The sequence below is a fragment of the Staurois parvus genome, unplaced genomic scaffold (genome assembly GCF_062004578.1).
Source record: "Staurois parvus isolate SC_StPar_1 unplaced genomic scaffold, SC_StPar_1.0 ptg000559l, whole genome shotgun sequence".
Lineage (NCBI taxonomy): Eukaryota > Metazoa > Chordata > Amphibia > Anura > Ranidae > Staurois > Staurois parvus.
In genome coordinates this window covers 468301-488820 of record NW_028318355.1, presented here as the reverse complement: position 1 = coordinate 488820, position 20520 = coordinate 468301, and the positions used below count along the sequence as shown (strand labels likewise).

Here is a 20520-nt window from a genome sequence, read left to right as displayed (position 1 = left end):
GTCCCGGAACACCCTCCAAAGTTTCATCGGCTGGTTTGAACGTACTCTAGACGGAGATCTAAGCACCCAGGCAACACATGAAGGAGAAGTCCGATCAACACTATTGCATCCTCCCCTTTGCTGCCCCCTGCTGGAACACTTTGTGGAATACAAGTCAAACACACGAGGTTTGTTAGCTCGTCAGAACCTGTGAATTAAAGCCTCTTTCTCCCTCTCTTTCCGCCTCATTTCCTCCTTGTAACAGCACGAGCAGTAGTTCCCCGTTTCGGGATGTCCGTAAAAAGTGCAGTGAACTTGCTTACACTTGGTCTGCTGGACATTATAGTGTGTCCGGGTTTTGCTGCTGTCAGAGTTCACGGATCTGGACAGGGAGGTGGGGTCTGTGTATTCTCTGTAGCCGTTGCTGTGCATGATGCAGACCGTCTGGTCGATGGCTTCGGGGTACACCGGAGGAAGCTCAGTCTCTGAGGGAGAAAGGCCGCCCACTTGTAGCGGGCTAGCATGGTAGGCGTTGAGCCGACCCTGTACGGGTTGCCGGGGGAGAGTGACGTAAGAGGGCATGCTGTTACAAGGACCACCTGCGACTTGCCGTCTATTGTCCTGGTAGCTATGAGCACCATCCGCATTCACTAGGGAAGGTCTCGGGATGGTAAATCCTCCAGAGTAGCTGGAAGGTAGTGCTCCTTTCACGCCCACACCATAGTCCATGCCCGCCATTCCATAGTTACCAGTTGCCTGGGCGTAGGTGGGCAACGGAAGCAAATCGTCTCCTTTAGGTTGCAACATGTCCTGCTCCAACCGCTTGGCTGCGCCGCAGTTCATCAGAGTCTTTTTCTCTGCCTCTCGCTGCTTCTGCTCCGCTACAAACCTCTCCTGGGCATCGGCCAGATACCTCTGGATCATCTGCTTTTGGTACGGCTGACGATCGCTAGTTTTTAACAGGCAGGCGAATATAAACTTGCGCTCACCTTGCATGGCCGCCCGTAAGATGCTGAGACTCAACTTGACATCGTTACTGTACTTGTAAGGGTCGCCCTGGCTTTTGTCAGTTGTGGATTTGACGGAAGATTTCTCAGATGACGTAGACAAGTCCCCTTGGGAGGAGTCTTCTTTGCTCCCTTTCCGACCCTTGAGGGAACCCTTCTTTTTCTTTTCAAGCGTGTCGCCCTGTCCATTGGTCATGCCGGACTTGCCGCCCTTGCTATGCATCAGTCCTCCCATGTTCTTCTTCAGCTTGCTCCCCAAGCTCTTGCCAAAACTGCCCAACTTGTTGGCCACTGAATCGGCTCTCTTCTTGTCTTTCTCCTTATCTTTCTCTTTTTTGGACTTGTCCTTTTCCTTGTCCTTCTCCTTTCCGCTCTTGCTGCCTCCATTGCTTGCCGAGCTGCTGCACACAGACTCTTTGTCCGACTCTCCAGATTCTGCGGCAGACCTCGCATCGTCCCCAGCAGATGCCGTTGGTGACTCCGGCTGGGCGAGAGGAGCCTATTGTACAGAGACAAAAGAATCAGCATTTTGTAGAAAAACGGGTATCAGGTTAGTAAAACATAGTTAGTCTGGCTGAAAAAAGACAAAAATCCATCCAGTTCAGCCATAAAAAAAAAAAAAAAAAGTGTAATTTCTTGACACAAAACCGAATGCCTTTAGAACCACTTTAACCCTTTGAGGACCAAGGGATGTATTTGTCCCAGGTTTTGAATTGCCTGTATCATCTGATTAAGAACTTAAAACTTTTTTTTTTTTTTGAGTCAAAATATTAGTTATCAACAAACAACAAATGGATCTAGCTTTGTGCCAATTATTTCATGAAATGGTTTAGTTACAGCAACTGAAGTGTACAAACTTTAAAAACAAAAAAATGGATTCTTTTGGTGTTCCAAAATCTTACGGTCCTCAAAGGGTTAATAAAGAGTGACTTTCTGAGATATATCATATACTATGATATACAGATATTATAGTAGATGATTAATCTCAGATGGTCACTCTTTAATAAAGTGATTCTAAAGGCAGAAGGTTTTATTACCTTGTTGCATTAAGGTAAAAAAAAACAACCTTTGCCTAATGCACGTCAGTCTGTTCATACTCTACACAGCTAAAGGCCACTTTATTAGGCATGCAGGATTGTTAAAGTATTTAAAGGTGGAGTTCACTTTTTAACAAAAAAATTATAAATGCACTTTTTTTTCTGCAGGTAAAAAAAAAAAAATGTGCATTTACAATTTTTTTGAAGCCCGGAAAGCACTGCACCAGCGATCAGCAGATTGCTGGTGCCATGCAGGACTCCTGCAGACCTGTCAGTATATCTGTGTAAATGGTAGTCGAAACTTGTAGTTTTCTCATTTACAGAATACTGTGAATGAGTGACACAGCCGTGTGGGTGGAGCCCTGCACAGCCAGTTTTACAGCTAGCGGGGAAAATCCCTCACTAGCTGTCAAAACGGGGAATGGAGGTCGTCCAAAGATGTTACAAAGGGTGAACCTATCCTTTAAGTTTTGGATAGAAAATGGCAAAAAACCTGACAGCTTTTTTTTTCTCCATTGGTGAGATTTTCCTTAATTTCCTCTAAATTAAATGAATATTTTTTTTCAGCAAATGGACAGGGAGATATTATCCAATGTTTAGGTAGCTGCTGAGATCACTTGTTAATCAAGCATAAAAATGATCTTCCTCCATTTGTATTCATCTGATAAAACCGCATGGAATAAGTTGGTTACATTACTCATTCTCCTGATCATGTATCCAAATGTGCACACAGGACAGAAGTGCTGATAATCCATTCACGGGGTGTAAACTGTAAATCCACAAAGCTGTATAACTCCATCCCACAGGTATCATAAAAAACCGTCGTGGAAAGGATCCCTGTGCAGCACTGCCCATAATATGGTTGGGGATATCTAGGTAGCGCACCCTGTGGTGATGTCACACACAGCGTCACTTCTGACACATTTCAACAGTAATGGTCTTTAGGCTGGTCAATGCAGAGATGTGTGCCTTTGCCAAGATGGACAATTCATTCATCAACCGCTTCCCGACCACCCTATAGCAGAAATACTGCTACAGGGCGGCACGGGTGCGCAAAATCTTATATATATATATATATATATATATATATAAAAGATTGTAAGCTCAAAAGAGCAGGGCCCTCAAACCCCTCGTGTATTGTTACTGTCTTGTCTCATGTTCTGTCCCCCTTGCTACTGTACAGCGCTGAGCAAACCCTTTGGCCCTATATAAATAATGTAATATATATATATATATGATAAAGATTTTTCATTTCCGGGTAGGGGGTAGACGCGCCCTACCCAAGCCGTCATTTGCGGCCACGGCTGTTAATCACTGAGTTCCGGCCAGTAATTACTCACCGGCGCCCATTGATTTCTGAAGATCTCCGAAGGGAAGGAGAACTGTTTTGTTTACCAACAGTTCACCTCCATGTCAGCTCTGGCACACTGCTCTGAATGGCTGTGCACAGCACAGCTATCCAGAGCAGTGTGCTTACAGTGAAGCACACAGATACCGCCCCCAAGTAAAACACACACAGTTAACCCTTTGATTGCCCCTGATGTTAATCCCTTCTTGCCCAGTGCCATTAGTACAGTGTCAGTGCTTTTTTTTTTTTTTAGCACTGATTACTGTATTTGTGTCATTGGGGATGTCAGTGACACAAAGTCAGTTCCCCACCCCAGATTCAGAATGTCTGCAGCAGTCCCGCTATAAGTCACCGATCGCTGCCATTACTAGTAAAACAAAAAAATAAATAAAAAAAGACCAGTACATATACCGCCATTTGTAAACGCTATAGCTTTCATGTAAACCAATTAATTGACACGTATTGGGATTTTCCAACAAAATTAGATTTTTTTGTTAATGTTTTTACTAGATATGCTTAATAACATAGCAATAACACAGCAGATCACCGGGTAAATGCAGTTGCCAGTTATTGGCTGCATTTTCCTCACACTGTCATAGTACAAAATACTGCCGCTAACAGGCAATTGTCAGAGGATGGATTGGCACTGATGATCAGTGCTGCCCATCAGTGCAGCCTCATCAACGCACATCAGTGAAGGAGAATAACTACCTGTTTGCAAAATCTTATAATAGAAACAGAGAAAATGTTTTGTTTTTTTTTTACATTTTTTGCTCTTTTTTGTTTATAGCACAAAAAAAATAAACGCACCCAACGGCGAGTAAATACCACCAAAAGAAAGCTCTATTTGTGTAAAAAAAAAAATTCTAAAAATGTCATATGGGTACAGTGTTGCATGACCGCGCAATCGTCATTCAAAGTGCAACAGTGTTGAAAATTGTCCTGGGCAGGAAGGGGGTATAAGTGCCCGGTAGGCGAGAGGTTAATATAAATAACTTATTTTACATGTTTTCATAATAAAGTATTATTTTATGAGAGTGAAGAACTAATTTGTGCATTCAAGGGTTCCTTTACACATCAACAAGCTGATTATCTTGTGTACTTGTACCAACAAACATCTTTGCCCATAAAGTTTACTGCTTGTTTACGATACCTGGGAGGATTTCTACAGCTTTGTGGATTTTATGTTTATAACCTTTGAATGGATTGTTATTCGCACGTCTGTCATGTGTGCACATTTGTATATACAAGGACAACTGAGTCACGTAATTATCGAATAATGCAGTTTCAACACATGAATAAAACTAAAGGTGAGTGCTGGAGGGTTGTTTTATATCCCTTCACTTCCTGTTCCAAGGACAAAACACAAGTGAAAGGAAATGAAAAATCCCCTCTTAGGAAGTTGTCACCAGAACAGCGGTACTCCATGGGAGATTTCCCTTCTATTACTGTTCTAAAAGTCTGGAGTGCTCACCATTCTCTGTCCAGGTGACAGTGTTTACCAGGACAAAGAGTGAGTGAATCATACCTAGGTCTATGCAGGCAGTGTGGCTCGTGATCAAGCCCACATGAGTGCCCCCATAACATGCGGCTTGCTATGGGTGCACTTGGAAGGGAGAACGAGCCAGGCACCGGCGGGGGATCTGAGATGAGGAGGTTTAGAGCCACTCTGTACAATTCCATTGCTCAGAGCAGGCAATTATGACAAGTTTGGTATATATTATATATATAAAAAAAAAAAAGATTTAACAATCAACAGCTTGCTGACCCACCACAGTAAATTTACTGCAGCAGGTCTGCTTCATAAGGCACAACCACATACCCGTATGTCACATCTTTCTTCTGGGTCCGCTCACGCATGCAAACTCGGAAGACTGTGCTGGCATTCGCTGCAGCACAAGCCGATCGGCGGGTCCCGGCCAATGGTTTATGGCTGAGCGAACTCGGCTCTCTACAGACAGCAGCAATGTGCCTTTTTTTTTTCTCCTTGCAAAGCAGGGAGTAAAAAAAGAGCACATTACACATTGTTAGGCACACATTTAACCCCTTGATTGCTCTAGGTGTTAACCCCTTCCCAGCCGGTGTCAGAAAGAGCAGGGCCCTCAATCCCCTCATGTTTTGCATTGTATTGGTATTGTTCTGTCACATGTTCTGTCCCCCTTTGTAATGTACAGCGCTGAGCGAACTATTGGCGCTTTATAAATACTGTATAATAATAATAATCAGTACAGTGACAGTGTATAATATTAGCACTGATCACTGTATTAACGTCAGTTAGTCATTTCCCTCCCCTTGTCACTTAGTGTCAGATTGCCCACCGCAGTTTCACGATAAGTCGCTGACTAACCTCACTACTAGAATAAAATAAAAATTCCAGTGTATATATATATATATATATATATATCATAGTTGGTGGATGCTATAACTTTTCCCGCAAACCCATCAATATACACTTAATGGGATTTTTAGACATGTAGCAGAATACATTTTAGCCTAAATTTATGAAGAAATTCAATTTTTTTTTAATTGGATATGTTTTATAGAAGAAAATATTGTAGGTTTTTTTTATATAAAATGTGGGTCTTTTTTTCGTTTATATAGCAAAAAATAAAAAACACAGTGGTCAAATACCACCAAAAGAAAAAAAATATATAAATTTCATTTAGATACAGTATTGCATGACCGTGCAACTACCAGTTAAAGTAGCACAGTGCTAAATAGCAAACACCGGCCTGGTCATGAAGGGGGTAAAACCTTCCAGAGCGGTTAACGTGCACTGTATAGGCTCAGCTACATACAGTATACAGTGCTGTGTTCCCGCAGTGAGGTGAGGACTTTCCCCATCTCATTTCCAGAACAAAATCTATCAGGGGCAGGGCAACCTTGTCTAGGGCCCCAGTCTACCCGAATCTTTCTCTGGATTATATCCCACTTCATCCTTTTAAAATGTCTGACCCCCGAGCATACCTGCGTCTCGCATGGCAGAGAAAGCCAGGTGACCGTCATGTAATTATGCAACAAATTTAACTTGGCTTCCAGAGATAATGTGACGCTGTAAGACAAGAAAAAAAAATGGAGGTTAATAAATTTGTATTTTCAAGCTGCAACTTAACAACCACAACTAAGATGGGTTCAGATTCTGCCTGGCCTGGTAATGTATACGGATCAGAGCAGTGTCTCTTGAGGCTCTCGGCTGCGAGGGAGACAGCAGCAGCCGGAAGATTTGTTTGTAAACGAACCCCATGTGACCATCACAATTGGCTGTAAACAAGTCTTGTGATTACCATGATTGGCTATCTTGGTGATCACATGATCAGGAATGATGTTGACTAGTTCCCAGGTATCAGCCCAGGTTCACATTCTATAGACTTCAATGGAAACACTGTAGAAAAGCAAGTATTGCAGTTTTGTGTTTTAAATCTTCCTAGCAACAAAAAAAAAAAACTCAGGTGCAAAAACACAGTGCAAAACTGGTCAAATGCAAACCTAGCCTTAATGCTAGGTTCACACTCGTGCGGTATAACGCATGTGATTCGCACAGGAACCGCACCGCATTCCTGTGCAAATCACATGTGATTTGTGGGCGGTGCGATTGGAGCCACGCATCTTGTATGGCTCTATTCGCACCGCACCAAAAACGTGCAGGACTCTTTTTTGGTTCCGCATGATTATTCACATCTATGCGATCCGATTCTGCACATTGCACTGCGTTTTGCAGACCGCTTTCGGGGTGTTGTTAACTCAACATACACACCCGCAGCCGTTCGCATAAACAGGGTGCGATTCTGATGCAGTGCCGAATTCACACAGAAAACGCTGCAATTTCCGCACCGCATCAGTTTGAACCTGGGCTAAGTCTGAGACTGTAGCTATCACAATCTGAGGCTTGCAGTCAGGAAGGGGTTAACCCCAAATGCAGTCACAATGGTTTTCTCCAGTTATAGACAGAGCGGTAAAAACAAGAACTTTTTTGCATTTCAAATGCTAATGGGGAGATTTCCCCTCTCTTCCTGTTCTGACACCTGCTGGACAGGAAGTAAGGGGAAATCTGTCAAATGGGGACACAGAGACCCATAACAATCTGAATAGGGTTGTAACCCTTTCTTACCCTATTCTTCCTCTATACTAGGGGCAGGCAATCACACCACTTCACTTATATGCTTGATGGGGATATATGGAATCTCAAGGCTTTTTGGATCCTGATGATATTATGAAGGCAGTTTTAACTGGGTAAAGATCCATAGGAGGATTGTCTCCCACCTATCTTTTGGAAAGATATAAAAGTGTCTGTTTTTTGGAATATTGGTAAGGGTATGCATTCCTTACTGCACTTAGAAGCAACACAGTGCCAGTTTGAATAGAGCACTGAAGAGTGATTCAAAGTGATATTTCATTGTTTTGGATTCACAGTTTTTTTTTTTCCACTTTATTCACGTTTTCACTGATTGTTAATGTGATTGGATATCCACCTGAATGAAGTCATTATAATTTATTTGATTCAAAAAGATAATGCACTATGTAAATATTTTCTTTTTTTTTTTAGGAATATTATCGGAGGAAGTTTCTGAAGGATTTTTGAACACAATATCATTTGAGAAGAACTTGATTAAAAAAATTTTTTTGGACTGCACATATTTTTATTGAGGACTTATTGTATAGCATCTTCTGTTTATTAATCACACCACTCCAGCCAAGCTGAAACTACAAACCCCATCGTGCCGCTAGGATTCATGTCTGTGGTTGTCAGTCTTACAATATCTCTTTTAGTTGCACAACAGCTAAAGTGCCAAGGTCGCCGACCTCTACTCTATACTCCAAAAGGCGGCGTTGGACTTTAACCAGCTGTGCCAAAGGCAAAAGACTTTACTATAAGATGCCTGAGCCAGGAAGATTACGGGGCTGCCGGCATTTGGCGCCAACACGGTAAATGCTCTATAAAAAGGATGGCTGTTATTGAAGGCCGAGAGAAGCAACAAAACGGAGATCCTGTTACATCCTGCGAACAGGAGCTGAAAGGCCGGGGCAAGAGATGCCTCATGAAATATTCACGGGCCGGGCCGCTCTACGATGACACAACAGAGCACAATACGAGGACACAGTGTCTCGTGACATGGCCGCCCAACTCCACCAACACCAAGCGGTCATATATACGAAGCAAAGGGTAACGACGATGTACAAAGCTCAGCAACCCATAGAGAAAGTTATATCCTAAAGCCCCGTACACACCATGAGAATATCGGACAAACGATCGCCCGTTTTTTTTTGCCTGCTAGTCTTACATCGAATGTGAAAAAGTTACTAAAAAACACGAACATTCTCGTACGAAAGGAAAGAATTTTCGAAAGTGATGTCATGTAGTGTATTTTTGGATGGCTATTGAACGGATTCAACGAAAACCGTACGGTCTGGTATCGTACGAGAAAAATTTTTGCGCTTGTCCCTTCGGAACTGTCGTGAGCAGCTTTGATCCGATTATGGGACAATCGGTCCTCGTATGATTTTCCTCTAGTGTGTATGGGGCGTAAAAGATATATTCTGAATTCTAAAGTAGCCAACCTCAACATAAGAATGTGAACTGTCTCTTGTACAAGAGATCACTTAAAGCTGAACTCTGGAGAAATAATGATTGACCTACCCTAGTAGTGGGACCCCCACGGCAATGCAAGGGTTAATGCTCGTTTTTCTCTGGGGGAACCATAAAAAAAAAAAAAAAGGCTCTTAAGCAGGCCATACACATGTAGATTTTCGGACGAGACTATTCGTACAAAAATTCTTTGAACATTCGGTGAACGTCGTTCAGAAATTACATTCATTTTAAACTCGAATGTTAAAAGCAAAAGACAATTTTTGAATGATAACCACATATACTGGGCAAAAATTTTTTTGATCGAGCAAAGTTTTCCTTCCCGCCTCTTCGAATTTTCCCATCTTAGTCTTCGTTCACACCAGTGCGTTTTCCGTTGCGTTTTGCAGAAACGAACAGCCGTCCATTTAGTCAGGGTCTTTTTTTACATGCAAAATGTTGCGTCTTTGGTTCACTAGACTTCAATGGAGCCGCTGCAGAAATGCATGTAGTGAGTTTTTGGGGAAAAAACCCCAGAAAAATGCATCAAAAACGCACTGCAAAAGGGATCACATGCAAACTGCATAGGTGTGAACCTAGCCATACACATGTAGATTTTCGGACGAGAATATTCGTACGACACATTCAGTGAATGAATGCCGTTCGAAATTTGTCTTTTGCTTTTAATATCTAAGTTGAAAACGAATGTCATTTCTGAACGATAACCACATATACTGGCTGAATATTAGTTTGATCGAGAAAAGTTTTCCTTCCCGCCACTGCTGTCGAAATCAAACATCGATTTGACCCCACTAACGATTAGAAAAGCAAACTAATATTCTTGAAACGAAAATTCCCAAACAAAGATCTATACGTGTATGGTCAGCTTTACACTTATCCCTCCCTTCCGCAGGCTTCCTCCTCCATGTGATTGGTCCCTTGAAGCCACTTCTCAGCTCTCCATCTGCCAATCACACTCTGTTGTCACATACAAAGCAGGGCCAGCAGTCCTGTAGTGTAGGCGGGAATGCCGAGGGTCCATCCACAACCTGGAGCATCAGAAATAAGAGCGGAGCGCCCACTGCCAGGGGAGTTATAAAGTAAAATTGCCCTTTAATGGTACCCCAAGACAAAGGGCATTTACAGGGTTAGTTCATCTCTACCAAAAAACTGCCTATGCAAGCTAAGAGACGCCTGGAGATAAAAACAAACTGCAGCTTTGACAGATATTAAATAATGCGTTTGCTGTAGGTGTAGGCCATTTTTGTACTTCCCGAAGCCTGGCTGAAAAACTCCCAGAGATTGCATCATCCCAGCCTGCCTTGTTGCTAAGACACTCTCAGCCAATTTAAACCCATTCGTTCTCTCCCCCCTCTAACAGTAGTTCTGAAATGGAGGAGCTAGTGGACTATACATGTGCAGGGGAGCACTTGCTTCTGTAATGATGGGGGTGAGCAGTAACAGCTGGGAGTGTCTTGGCAACATCCTAGCAACAAGGCAAGATGGATATTGGTGGTCAGCACAGTGGCTAAGTGGTTAGCACTTCCGCCTAGTGGTACTAAGGTTGTCAGTTTGAATCCCATGGCACCACCTGCCTGGAGTCTGCATGTTCTCACTGTGCCTGCGTGGGTTTCCTCCAGGATACTCCGGTTTCCTTCCACACTCCAAAGACATGCTGGTAATTAATTGGAGCCGGTCTAAATTGGCCCTAGTATGTGTATGTATGAATGTAAGTTATGGACCTTAGATTGTATGCTCTTTACTGATATGAATGCACAATAATCATGTAAAGTGCTGTAAATTGATGGCGCTATACAAGTACCTGTAATAATAATGTCACATCTGGGAGTTTTTCAGTCAGGCTTCAGGAGGTATGTAAATTGCTTACACTTATAGCAAAGGCATTATGCAACTTTAGTAAAAAGCTGCACAGTTTGTTTTTATCTATAGATGTCCCTTATCTGCATAGGCAGTGTTTGGTAAAGGTGATCATCTCCTCTGGTAGGTCTGCCGTCTCCGGTCATCTCCTCTGGTAGGTCTGCCGTCTCCGGTCATCTCCTCTGGTAGGTCTGCCGTCTCCGGTCATCTCCTCTGGTAGGTCTGCCGTCTCCGGTCATCTCCTCTGGTAGGTCTGCCGTCTCCGGTCATCTCCTCTGGTAGGTCTGCCGTCTCCGGTCATCTCCTCTAGTAGGTTTGCCGCCTCCGGTCATCTCCTCTAGTAGGTCTGCCGTCTCCGGTCATCTCCCCTAGTAGGTCAGCCGTCTCCGGTCATCTCCTCTAGTAGGTCTGCCGTCTCCGGTCATCTCCTCTAGTAGGTCTGCCGTCTCCGGCCATCTCCTCTAGTAGGTCAGCCGTCTCCGATCATCTCCTCTAGTAGGTCAGCCGTCTCCGATCATCTCCTCTAGTATGTCTGCCGTCTCCGATCATCTCCCCTTGTAGGTCAGCAGTCTCTGACCATCTCCTCTAGGAGGGTTGCTGCTTCTGATCATCTCCTCTAGTATGTCCAAGGTCTCTGACAGTCATCTGTTGTATACTAAACATTATGTGCGCCCCTTTGGAGCTGTCAGGGGCCACAGTTGATGCCGCCCCCCCCCCCCCACCACTGCTTTGCAGAAACAGTTTTACTTACCTGATCCTCCCAGGCAGCACTCCGGAGGTGGATTGTCCCTCATCATCCTCACATCTAGTGCAGGGCTATGGACCCTACTCTGGTCATGTGGATGTCAGGTCTCTACACAAGCAGACTGAGGGGGGGGGTTTACATACTCTGCAGGGACTGCTCTTGCCTCAGAGAAAAGCGGAGGATTGGGTAAGTAAATCTGTCATTGTTTCCCTAGGTATGAATAAGCAATTAACCCTTGCAATCCCCAGCCTCGCTGCAAGGACTAACTTTTTATTTACGCAGAGTTGGGCTTTATGTTACTACTCAAAAAAAAAAAAAAAAAAGTAGAGTAATTGAGGTGAGATTACAAAGGTGTATGTAACTGTACCTTGCCAGTCGGACATTATCGGAGTCGTATTTGCCCCATTCCCAGTCCTTGCCAGGATCCACTGCAAAGTGCACAGGAAGTAACTTGTGCTCAGAGTCCGTCAGAGGGATGAAAGGAGCTATACAGAGAAACCAAAACATACAGAGAATGAAAAGCTGCCTTTGTTCAACTCAAATCCTTTACAGAAAAAAAAAAGAAGAATGAGGTCCTCCAGTGAAACAGAACATGGAATTATTGTAGCGAGGTATGTGAGGCATGTACAGAAATGCAGAAAAATTGAAAATTTGCTCCTATAAAAGGGCTGCTTTCATCTCCTACAGGAATTGTATTTTTATACATCTTTAATAAGGCCTACATTGATCTAAGGAACACAAACTTTATATATTAAAATCTACATTTTAACAATTTCTACAATAGATACTGGGACTCACAACACACGCCGCCTACTCTTTTCTCCTGATTGCACTTATCCCCTGAGCGCTGGCACCATTCCTGTTTTTTGGATGGCTCCTTCCCCTTGCTGGGTCCCATAGAGACCTGTAAGATGCAACTGTCCCCACATTGAAAGTAATTGAATGCACAGGAGCTATGCCGGATGGGACTTGTAGTCCCGATGAACGAAACTGATGTAATAAGTACTTGAATTGAAAAAGAAGCACTGTGCTGTCTGGATGTACGCGATGAATAGAAATGTAATCAGTGCTTGCTCTCTGACAGGGAGATTGGGGAAGTGGCGCACAGGAGGGGGAGGATGTAAAGTAAGTTTTTCTGAAATAAATATAATGGACTTAATTACTGCACTGTGCAAAACCAATCCATTCTGAGGAGTGTTTGTAAGAATATTTAAAAATAGAAAAAGAAAGAAGAGACTTTAGTGCTACTTTAACCCCTTGACGCCGACAGTACGCAAACATGCGGCCTCTCGGCGCTTGGGCCTTGACATCGAGCGGCCACATATGTGCTGAGAAGCGCGCTCCCAGCACATATGTCGGTGTCTCACGGAAAGGTCCTGATCTCCCCTTGCGATCGGGACCTTTTCCAATCATGTGACCGTGAATCACATGACCCTAAAACCACGCCCCACCTCCCGGGCATCTGAAGCCTCTTAAAGGGCCAGGAGGTGCCGGTGTGAAGAGGTTAAGCTATATTTAGCTGTATTATGCAATCTATAGTCAATAATTAAATATAGCTTAACCACTTGCCGTCCGCCTGCTGTTTATAAACGGCAGGGCGGTGGCAGTCCAGGGGCGGGTTGCCATTCATAAACGGCACCCGCCTTTTCTAGCTGTGCGCGCAGCACCGCAATCCGGTGCCCGCTGTGTCCTCCGGCCACAGTGAAACACCGATCGTTGGACGGGACCTCTGTACGAGGTCCCGATCATGTGATCACTGATTGGCCAATCAGTGATCACATGCAAAGTAGTAAGCAAGATGTCACTTGTGACATCATTGCTTACTACGTGTGAAATCTGTGAACGATCACAGAGGTCACATGGTACAGGGCTATTCACAAAAGCCTTGTACCATGTGACAAGCTGTGACCAATCACAGCTCACTCAGTACTTCTCAATGACTGCAAGAATACAGATAGAGAGAAAGAGAATGATTGCTTTTACATCCTATATGGGTGTAAAAGCAATCAGTGTAAAAAAAAATAAATAAATAATAATAATCTTCATCACCCCCCACAAGTAGTACAGTGTCACCATGGTGACACTGTACTGCTAGGGTGACAGTATGTAAAAAAATATAAAAAATATAAAAAAAAAATGTTTAAAAATTATAATTTTTGGTTATAAACTAATTTGGATTTTTTTTTTAACTAAAAAATAACGGAATAAATTTTGGCCAAGATTTATGATGAAATATTTATTTAAAAAAAAACACTTTTTTTCAAAATTTTTGGACTTTTTCATTTACATAGCAAAAAAAATAAAAATCCCAGCTGTGAATAAATACCACCAAAATAAAGCTTTATCTGTCTCAAAAAAATGGTAAAAAATTCATATGGGTACAGTGTTGCATGACCGCGCAATTGTCATTCAAAGTGTGATAGTGCTGAAAGCTGAAATTGTCCAGACAGGAAGTGGTTAATATACGTGTTTGATTCGGCCTGTACAGGAGTCTATTGTATTGAGGTACTGATATAGTGCTGAGATATTTCTTCATAAAGTACTGATTGTCTGGAAAGTTACAAATGTTTAAGGTGATTTTTTTTCTGATTAAGGCAAATAAGTTACTTTGGGTTGCATTGTGAAGTTTTTAAGATTTCTCTTAGGAGTGATGGCGATATTGTTTATGTTCTCTGTGTGCCGCTTTCATTTTAGCTACGGGGCAAGAGAAAGGGAAGCTGAGAGGAAAACCCTGCAATCTATGGTGAAATGTGAGAGGCGCTGAGCTTTTTATTTTTTTGTAATTTAATTTTTTTTATTTTCTCTACAGTACTACTCTTAAACCACTAGGTGACCTCAGTTTTCTGGTCAAATGACAGATGGCTTCATTCAACCCAGTGCCTGCGGTTCCTCACACAAGCTGGGCTCACAGTACTCCTGGACTAGGTGGTGCTCACACGTCACTGCAAGAGGTGAGAGGCGCGCCCACCACCGCGGAAGAAAAGTAAGGACCTGAGAAGTCACTGGACCAACCATAAAATTCACTACCGTATTTTTCGCTCCATAAGACGCACTTTCCCCCCCCCCCCCAAAAAAATGGTGGAAAATGTCTGTGTGTCTTATGGAGCGGCTGGACTGGTATTCCCGCTGCTGTGTTGAAATACCGGGCCGGCCGCTCGGCTATACTGTGCAGAAGAACCTGTTCCTCGGTCCTACCTGTTCCTTGGTCCAGCAGTGTCCTGCTTTCACCGGCCGTCTTCTCTCCCCGGCGCCGGCATCTTCAGTGTGGGCACCCGGCTGTGACAGCTTACGGCTTCACAGTCGGGTGCCCACTGCACATGCGCGAGATTCTTTGTGAATGGCAACCTGTAGTCTTCTGGGACCTGTCACATGTCCCACAAAACTACGGGGAGGACAACTCCGCGGAAGTGGGAACCTGCCAAATTGGAGCTGGACGGTGTGCCTTTGACTTCTACCGCACCAAAAGCCCAGGATCTCATGCTAAACATCCAGTGGGTGTAGCACGAGGTCCAAGTCTCAAAATAGAAATCTGCTATTGATGTTTACCTGGTACAGACATCTACAGATACGAGAACTATTATATTAAAAAGCATCCATTTGGATACACTTCCAGTCCACTGCAAGTAATGAGCAAACACCCTAGAGGGATGCCAGGGACGCTTTCTTTGCAAAATAAAATGAGTAGCAGGATGTCTCCCTCTTCTCTCACTCTTTTTTTTTTTTTTTTCTCTTTACTGGGGCCCCTTGACTACTGCATGGTACATTTCAATACAAAGGTGAACTTCACATTTAAAAAAGGAAACTGTTAGATTTGCCAAAACATGTTTGAAATAAAACGTTATTCACTTATATTGACTTCCAAAGCTGGCTGTCATGCAGGAATCTACCTTTGGAAACCCACTAAATTGCAACAACAAAAATGCACATATTTAAAAAAAAAAAAAAAAAGACATAAAAATATCACAGGTCCACTAAACACACACACACACACTTACACACACACTTACACACACACACACACACACACTTACACACACACACACACACTTACACACACACTTACACACACACACACACACTTACACACACACTTACACACACACACTTACACACACACACACTTACTTACTTTCAGGTGCTCTTTCCCCCATTACTGGTATTACTATGGTACTGGACCGTGTTAGAAATGTACCTTGTTCCTTGCTTTGCTCGTTCTGTTCCATGGACACCAGGGCAGAGAAGTGGGCTTGGTCATACGCCAGCACAAGCGGGGAGCTGTGGCACTTGGTGGGTGGGACCTCCAGGGGAAGGTAGATGCCCCCAAAGGGTATTGGAGCAAAGGCTGCGTGTACAGAGAGACCAGTGTCAGTGATAACATGAAGAAAGTGACGGCACCAAACTTCTACAATATCAGGATAATAGAGAAACATTCCATGAGATAGAAGATAAGAAAAGTAACTAAATGTGGCCACCCATGCCAATCGGGTTCAAAAATTAGAGAAGAAATGCTAAGAAACTGCAAAGTGAAAGGAGGGAAAGTTTTTAATTCGACTTAAAGTAGTTGTAAAGGCTGAAGGATTTTTACTTTCCTTGGTATAAAAACCTTCTATGTGCAGCTCCCCCTCTTCCCCCATACTCACCCGAGCCCCCTCTCAAATCCAGAAAGGTGCACAGGAGCCTTGGCTGTCCCAGGTCTCTTTCTCCTCATTGGCTGAGACACAGCAGCAGGAGCCACTCTCACTTCTGTCAATCACAGCCAGTGGGCCAATGAGGAGAGAGAGTGTGTGGGGTAGAGCACAGCCACAGTTCTGTGTCTCTTAGGGATGCATAGAGCAGGGCTCCGGAGTGAGCACACACCAGTACCCTTATTGCTATTGGGGCCACTGGCAAAGGGGAAGGAATCATGAGCGCTGACGTGGGACCCGAGAAGAGGAGGATCGGGGGTGATCTGTGAACAACCACTACACAGGGCAGGTAAGTATGATGTGTTTGTTATTTAAGAAAAAAAAACCCATAAACCTTTAAAATCACTTTAACCTCCTCGGCGGTCTGATTATTTCCGATTTTTGGTGCTGAAAGCGGTACATTTTTTTCCATGGAAATATGTAGTTTATTGTAGGCTGTAATTTTTAGGAATAACTCACTGAAATCTGTCCGAACAAGAGTCTAGTAAACATCCCGGGTATGATAAAACTTGAAACACAAAATCATAAATTATAATTTAATAAATAATCATAAAAAATAATAATATAATAATAATAAATGTAATTCAATAATATAATCAAACCAAAAACACTGAAATTTGAAATATAGCGCCAAGTTCGCACATCGCTGAGCAAAGTCGCAGAATCGTTTTCACTGTCTGATGAGGAATTTCCCCCACGAATCATTATCACTCAATTCTGCAAGTGGTTCTGATTTACTATCGCTGTTCTCTAGTTGGTCTAAAACCGCTTTTGACCTAAAGGGACGCTTATTGGACGCCATGGACTTTTCTCAGTTTCCAGGCAGAAAGAACAGTCAAAATGCAGGCAGGGCGCCGGACAAAGCACTCGGGACAAAATGTATGTGAAATGGGTTGAAACAGCAATGTTTTACTATGTAATAATCATTTTTTAAAAAATGATATTTTTTAAAAATTTCAAATTTGCCGCCGGTTCTGGCGCCCGTACGTCCCGACGTCACAGGGACCGGAACACGGAAGCCGGATGCCGGCATCGGCCGGAGGAGATGGCCGGGGACGCTGCAGGGGACACATCGCGGGAGCGAAGGACAAGGTAAGTGCTGCAGGGACTCCCTGAGCAACGCCGCATGGTAAGCCCGAGTGTAGCTCGGGGGGGTTACCACTTGTGGTACTGAAATTTTACCCCGAGCTACACTCGGGAATACCGCCAGGGAGGTTAAGCAGACTGAGTGCAATTCAGAGTCACTGCTTCTATGGTCGTCAGTGGGGTTGTTCAATCAGAATCTCTGTGTATGTGGGATAAAACACAAAGATTTTCCAATTTATGCACGGCCTAAAGTAAAACCTTCCTTGAGGAAAGATATGGGAAAGGCCCACTAGCCCTCTGACTACTTTTCGGACCCCATGACTTCACCGACTCAGAAAGGTCACAAAGCCCCATGCGCGTTCTGGCAAAGGACTTGCCGTATTCATGAAGCTAGAGGGTGACCATTACGGCCCGGTAACTAGTTTGCAGAACATACCGACCAAACACAACATACAACCAGATCTTTACTATGTTAGCTGGATCCAAAGTATTCCAATGTTTATGAGGAAATTAAGCTGCTACTAAAACACGAGCTTGTGATCTAATGTAACTTGTTTGCAGAAAATGACAGAAGAAAGAAGAACAAATCAGACAGCAGAACCTTCATGGAGAAATACAACGATGGCTCCCACTGCCAATGAGGAGTGAGAGAGCCGGGACAGCCGAGGCTCCCATGCACATCGCTGGATCGAGAAGGGGCTCGGGTTAGTTTTGAAGGAGGGGGAATAGAATGCATAGAGGTAATAAAAAAAAAAAAAAAAACCCTCAAAAAGCAAGCAGGTCTAAGGGCTCATGTATACTGCAGCTGCTAAACTGATGTTCAGGAGCTGCTGAGCGTTTTTTTTCAGCAGCCCCTAAACTCTCCCTAAGTGTCCATGTACACATCGTCATTTACAGGCAGTTCTTTTTTTGAACGCACCAAACTTGCGTTCAGGAGTAGATTTTACCAGCATTTCAAACACCAAACGCTTGTAAACGCGGTTAACTGCGTTTATAAGCGTTTGCCTTTAGAGGTGTTTTTTAACTGGTCCATGTCCAGATCCCGTCCAAAGCCTTTTTTCATCATCAAAAATGCATACAAAGAGTTTTCCCATGTATTCAAATGGACCTGGTACACCAGCGCAATCAGTTCCAGGTTTCGCGTGAAGGAAAAAATGGTAGAACGCGCCGCATTATGCTCATGATGGGATCCATAGTGAATACAACCCGAAAAGACAGGTCGTCTCCACACATACTGCTCTCTCGATTTCTCTCAAAATGTCTGAAATAGTTCATTATTTACTGTTTTCAGTGCATTCTGGGCATTTGAGAAGGTCTCCTGAGGTTATCTTTTAAAAAGGCTTCTGAACGCAAACGCGCATAAACGCGGCTAAACTGATGTTTTTTAACCTACGTTTTCCCGCAGTCAGTTTCCATCGTTCAGAAGAGTTTTCCATATGCCCCGTGTACATGGAGCCTTAACTATGGAACCTCAAAGAACCAGGCAAGCAGGCTAAACCAGGGATCCCCCAATGAACTGGGCAAAACCAAGAACCCCAAATATACAGTGGGGATCGAAAGTTTGGGCACCCCAGCTAAAAATTTGTATTAATGTGCATAAAGAAGCCAAGGAAAGTTTTCTAGACAACTGCTTAGAAGAACCCATGGTGCTGATTGTTGGGGCAAGGTCAGATGAGTCTGGGCATTTAAAACCTTTGAGATTGACATCACCTGGTCTTCCCAGATGATGATTGAGAACAATCCATGACACTGGCAGGTCTCAGCTTGGCAAAGGGGGCAGTGCATGCTATAAATTCTGCAGGGTGCCCAAACTTTTGCAGACGCCATTTTTTTGTTTTCTGTTATTTTGAAAGTGTAAATGATGGAAATAAAATCTAACTTTTGTTGACATATTATAAGAATGTCTAATCTGTAATTTGATGCCTTTTGGAGATTTTTCCATCTTTCCTTGGCTTCTTTATGCACATTAATACAAATTTTTAGCTGGGGTGCCCAAACTTTCGATCCCCACTGTAAATGCCAAGCAAGCAAAACCAGGGCTCCAAGACAAACCTGGAGGAACATCATGAAAGCAAACCCAGGGCAAGCAGGTGAAGCAGAGAATCTCAAGCTGTAGGAAGAGCAGCTCACGCTGAGAACTTCGAGGACAACAAGGTGACACACAAGGAAGACAAGCAGCAATACTAGAGAATCCCAAAATGGATAAATCACAGAATCCTGAGCTAAGACGATGGAAAGCCTTGCAACCCAAAGTGTGGAATGGCACATATCACAAATCTATAAACGTCACCAACGTGACAGAACTTCCCTGGCCTGGGGGGAACATACAAGTCATATGTTAACTAGCCCTGCAGGCAGTGTATATGGACATAGAGAAGGTGGGCGGAGGACGGCGGTTGTCTATCAGTCACCACGTTCTATTCTTAGCATGTGGAAAGAATTTCACTATCAGATATAACCGAGGAAAAAAAACGTAATCAGGCGTCCTGAGGGTGGTGGTGATGTGTGTTGCACGAGGACGGCTACAAATTGTGTCCAATTCCAATGAGTTACACAACACTGACTTCAGATGAACTGGTCACAACTTCCCATTATCTTCATCTCCCAACAGAAGCTGCCTGCTCCAGATCTAATCTATTATTATGTGTCTAACTGGTCTGACCAGGAGATGAAAGCGGAACTCCGGCCTTCCCTCCAGTCTTGTCACAGTTGTACCGGCTCCTCTCCTGGACTGAAATGGCTTACTCTGATTTCACCGCACCCTGTGAGCTTCTCCCAATGTGCATTAGAAGCTGCAGCAAGTCACATATAGCCCACCTCATTTCCAGGCTGGAGAACATCCAGCATCATCTAGCTCTTTCCTCCCCAGCATGATTGGCCTGCCCCTTTCATTAATTGGATTACAGTTCTTTTAACCTCAGAGGCTCAGTATCACATGTGGGTGTTACCTAGGGCAATTTACATGCAAATACAACCAGCCTAAGGCCCCATGTACACGGGACACTTCTGACTGCTGGACAACGTAGGTTAAAAAACGGCTGTTTAGCCGCGTTTGCAATACGCGGTTTTTAAAGATAAGCGCAGGAGATCCTCCCAAATGCCCAGAATGCACTGAAAAGTGGTAAATTATTAACTATTTCAGACTGTTACAGAGAAATACAGAGAGTAGAAGCAGAGAGAGCAGAATGTGTT

The 20520-nt window shown here is 43.6% G+C and overlaps 1 protein-coding gene across 2 annotated transcripts in view; it reads right to left on the bottom strand.

Annotated features, from left to right (window-relative positions):
- Positions 1 to 7: 7 nt before the first annotated feature.
- The window catches only part of LOC149450916 (OTU domain-containing protein 7B-like), a 138741-nt gene continuing 118228 nt past the window's right edge, over positions 8 to 20520 (bottom strand). For both annotated transcript variants that reach the window (XM_089691266.1, XM_089691267.1), the window contains exons 8-11: positions 15750 to 15899; positions 11925 to 12042; positions 6339 to 6423; positions 8 to 1485 (exon numbers count right to left, since the gene is read on the bottom strand). In XM_089691266.1, the coding sequence (XP_089547392.1) occupies positions 181 to 1485; positions 6339 to 6423; positions 11925 to 12042; positions 15750 to 15899 (1658 nt within the window). In that variant the 3' untranslated portion in view covers positions 8 to 180. The remainder of the gene's footprint in view (positions 1486 to 6338; positions 6424 to 11924; positions 12043 to 15749; positions 15900 to 20520) is intronic.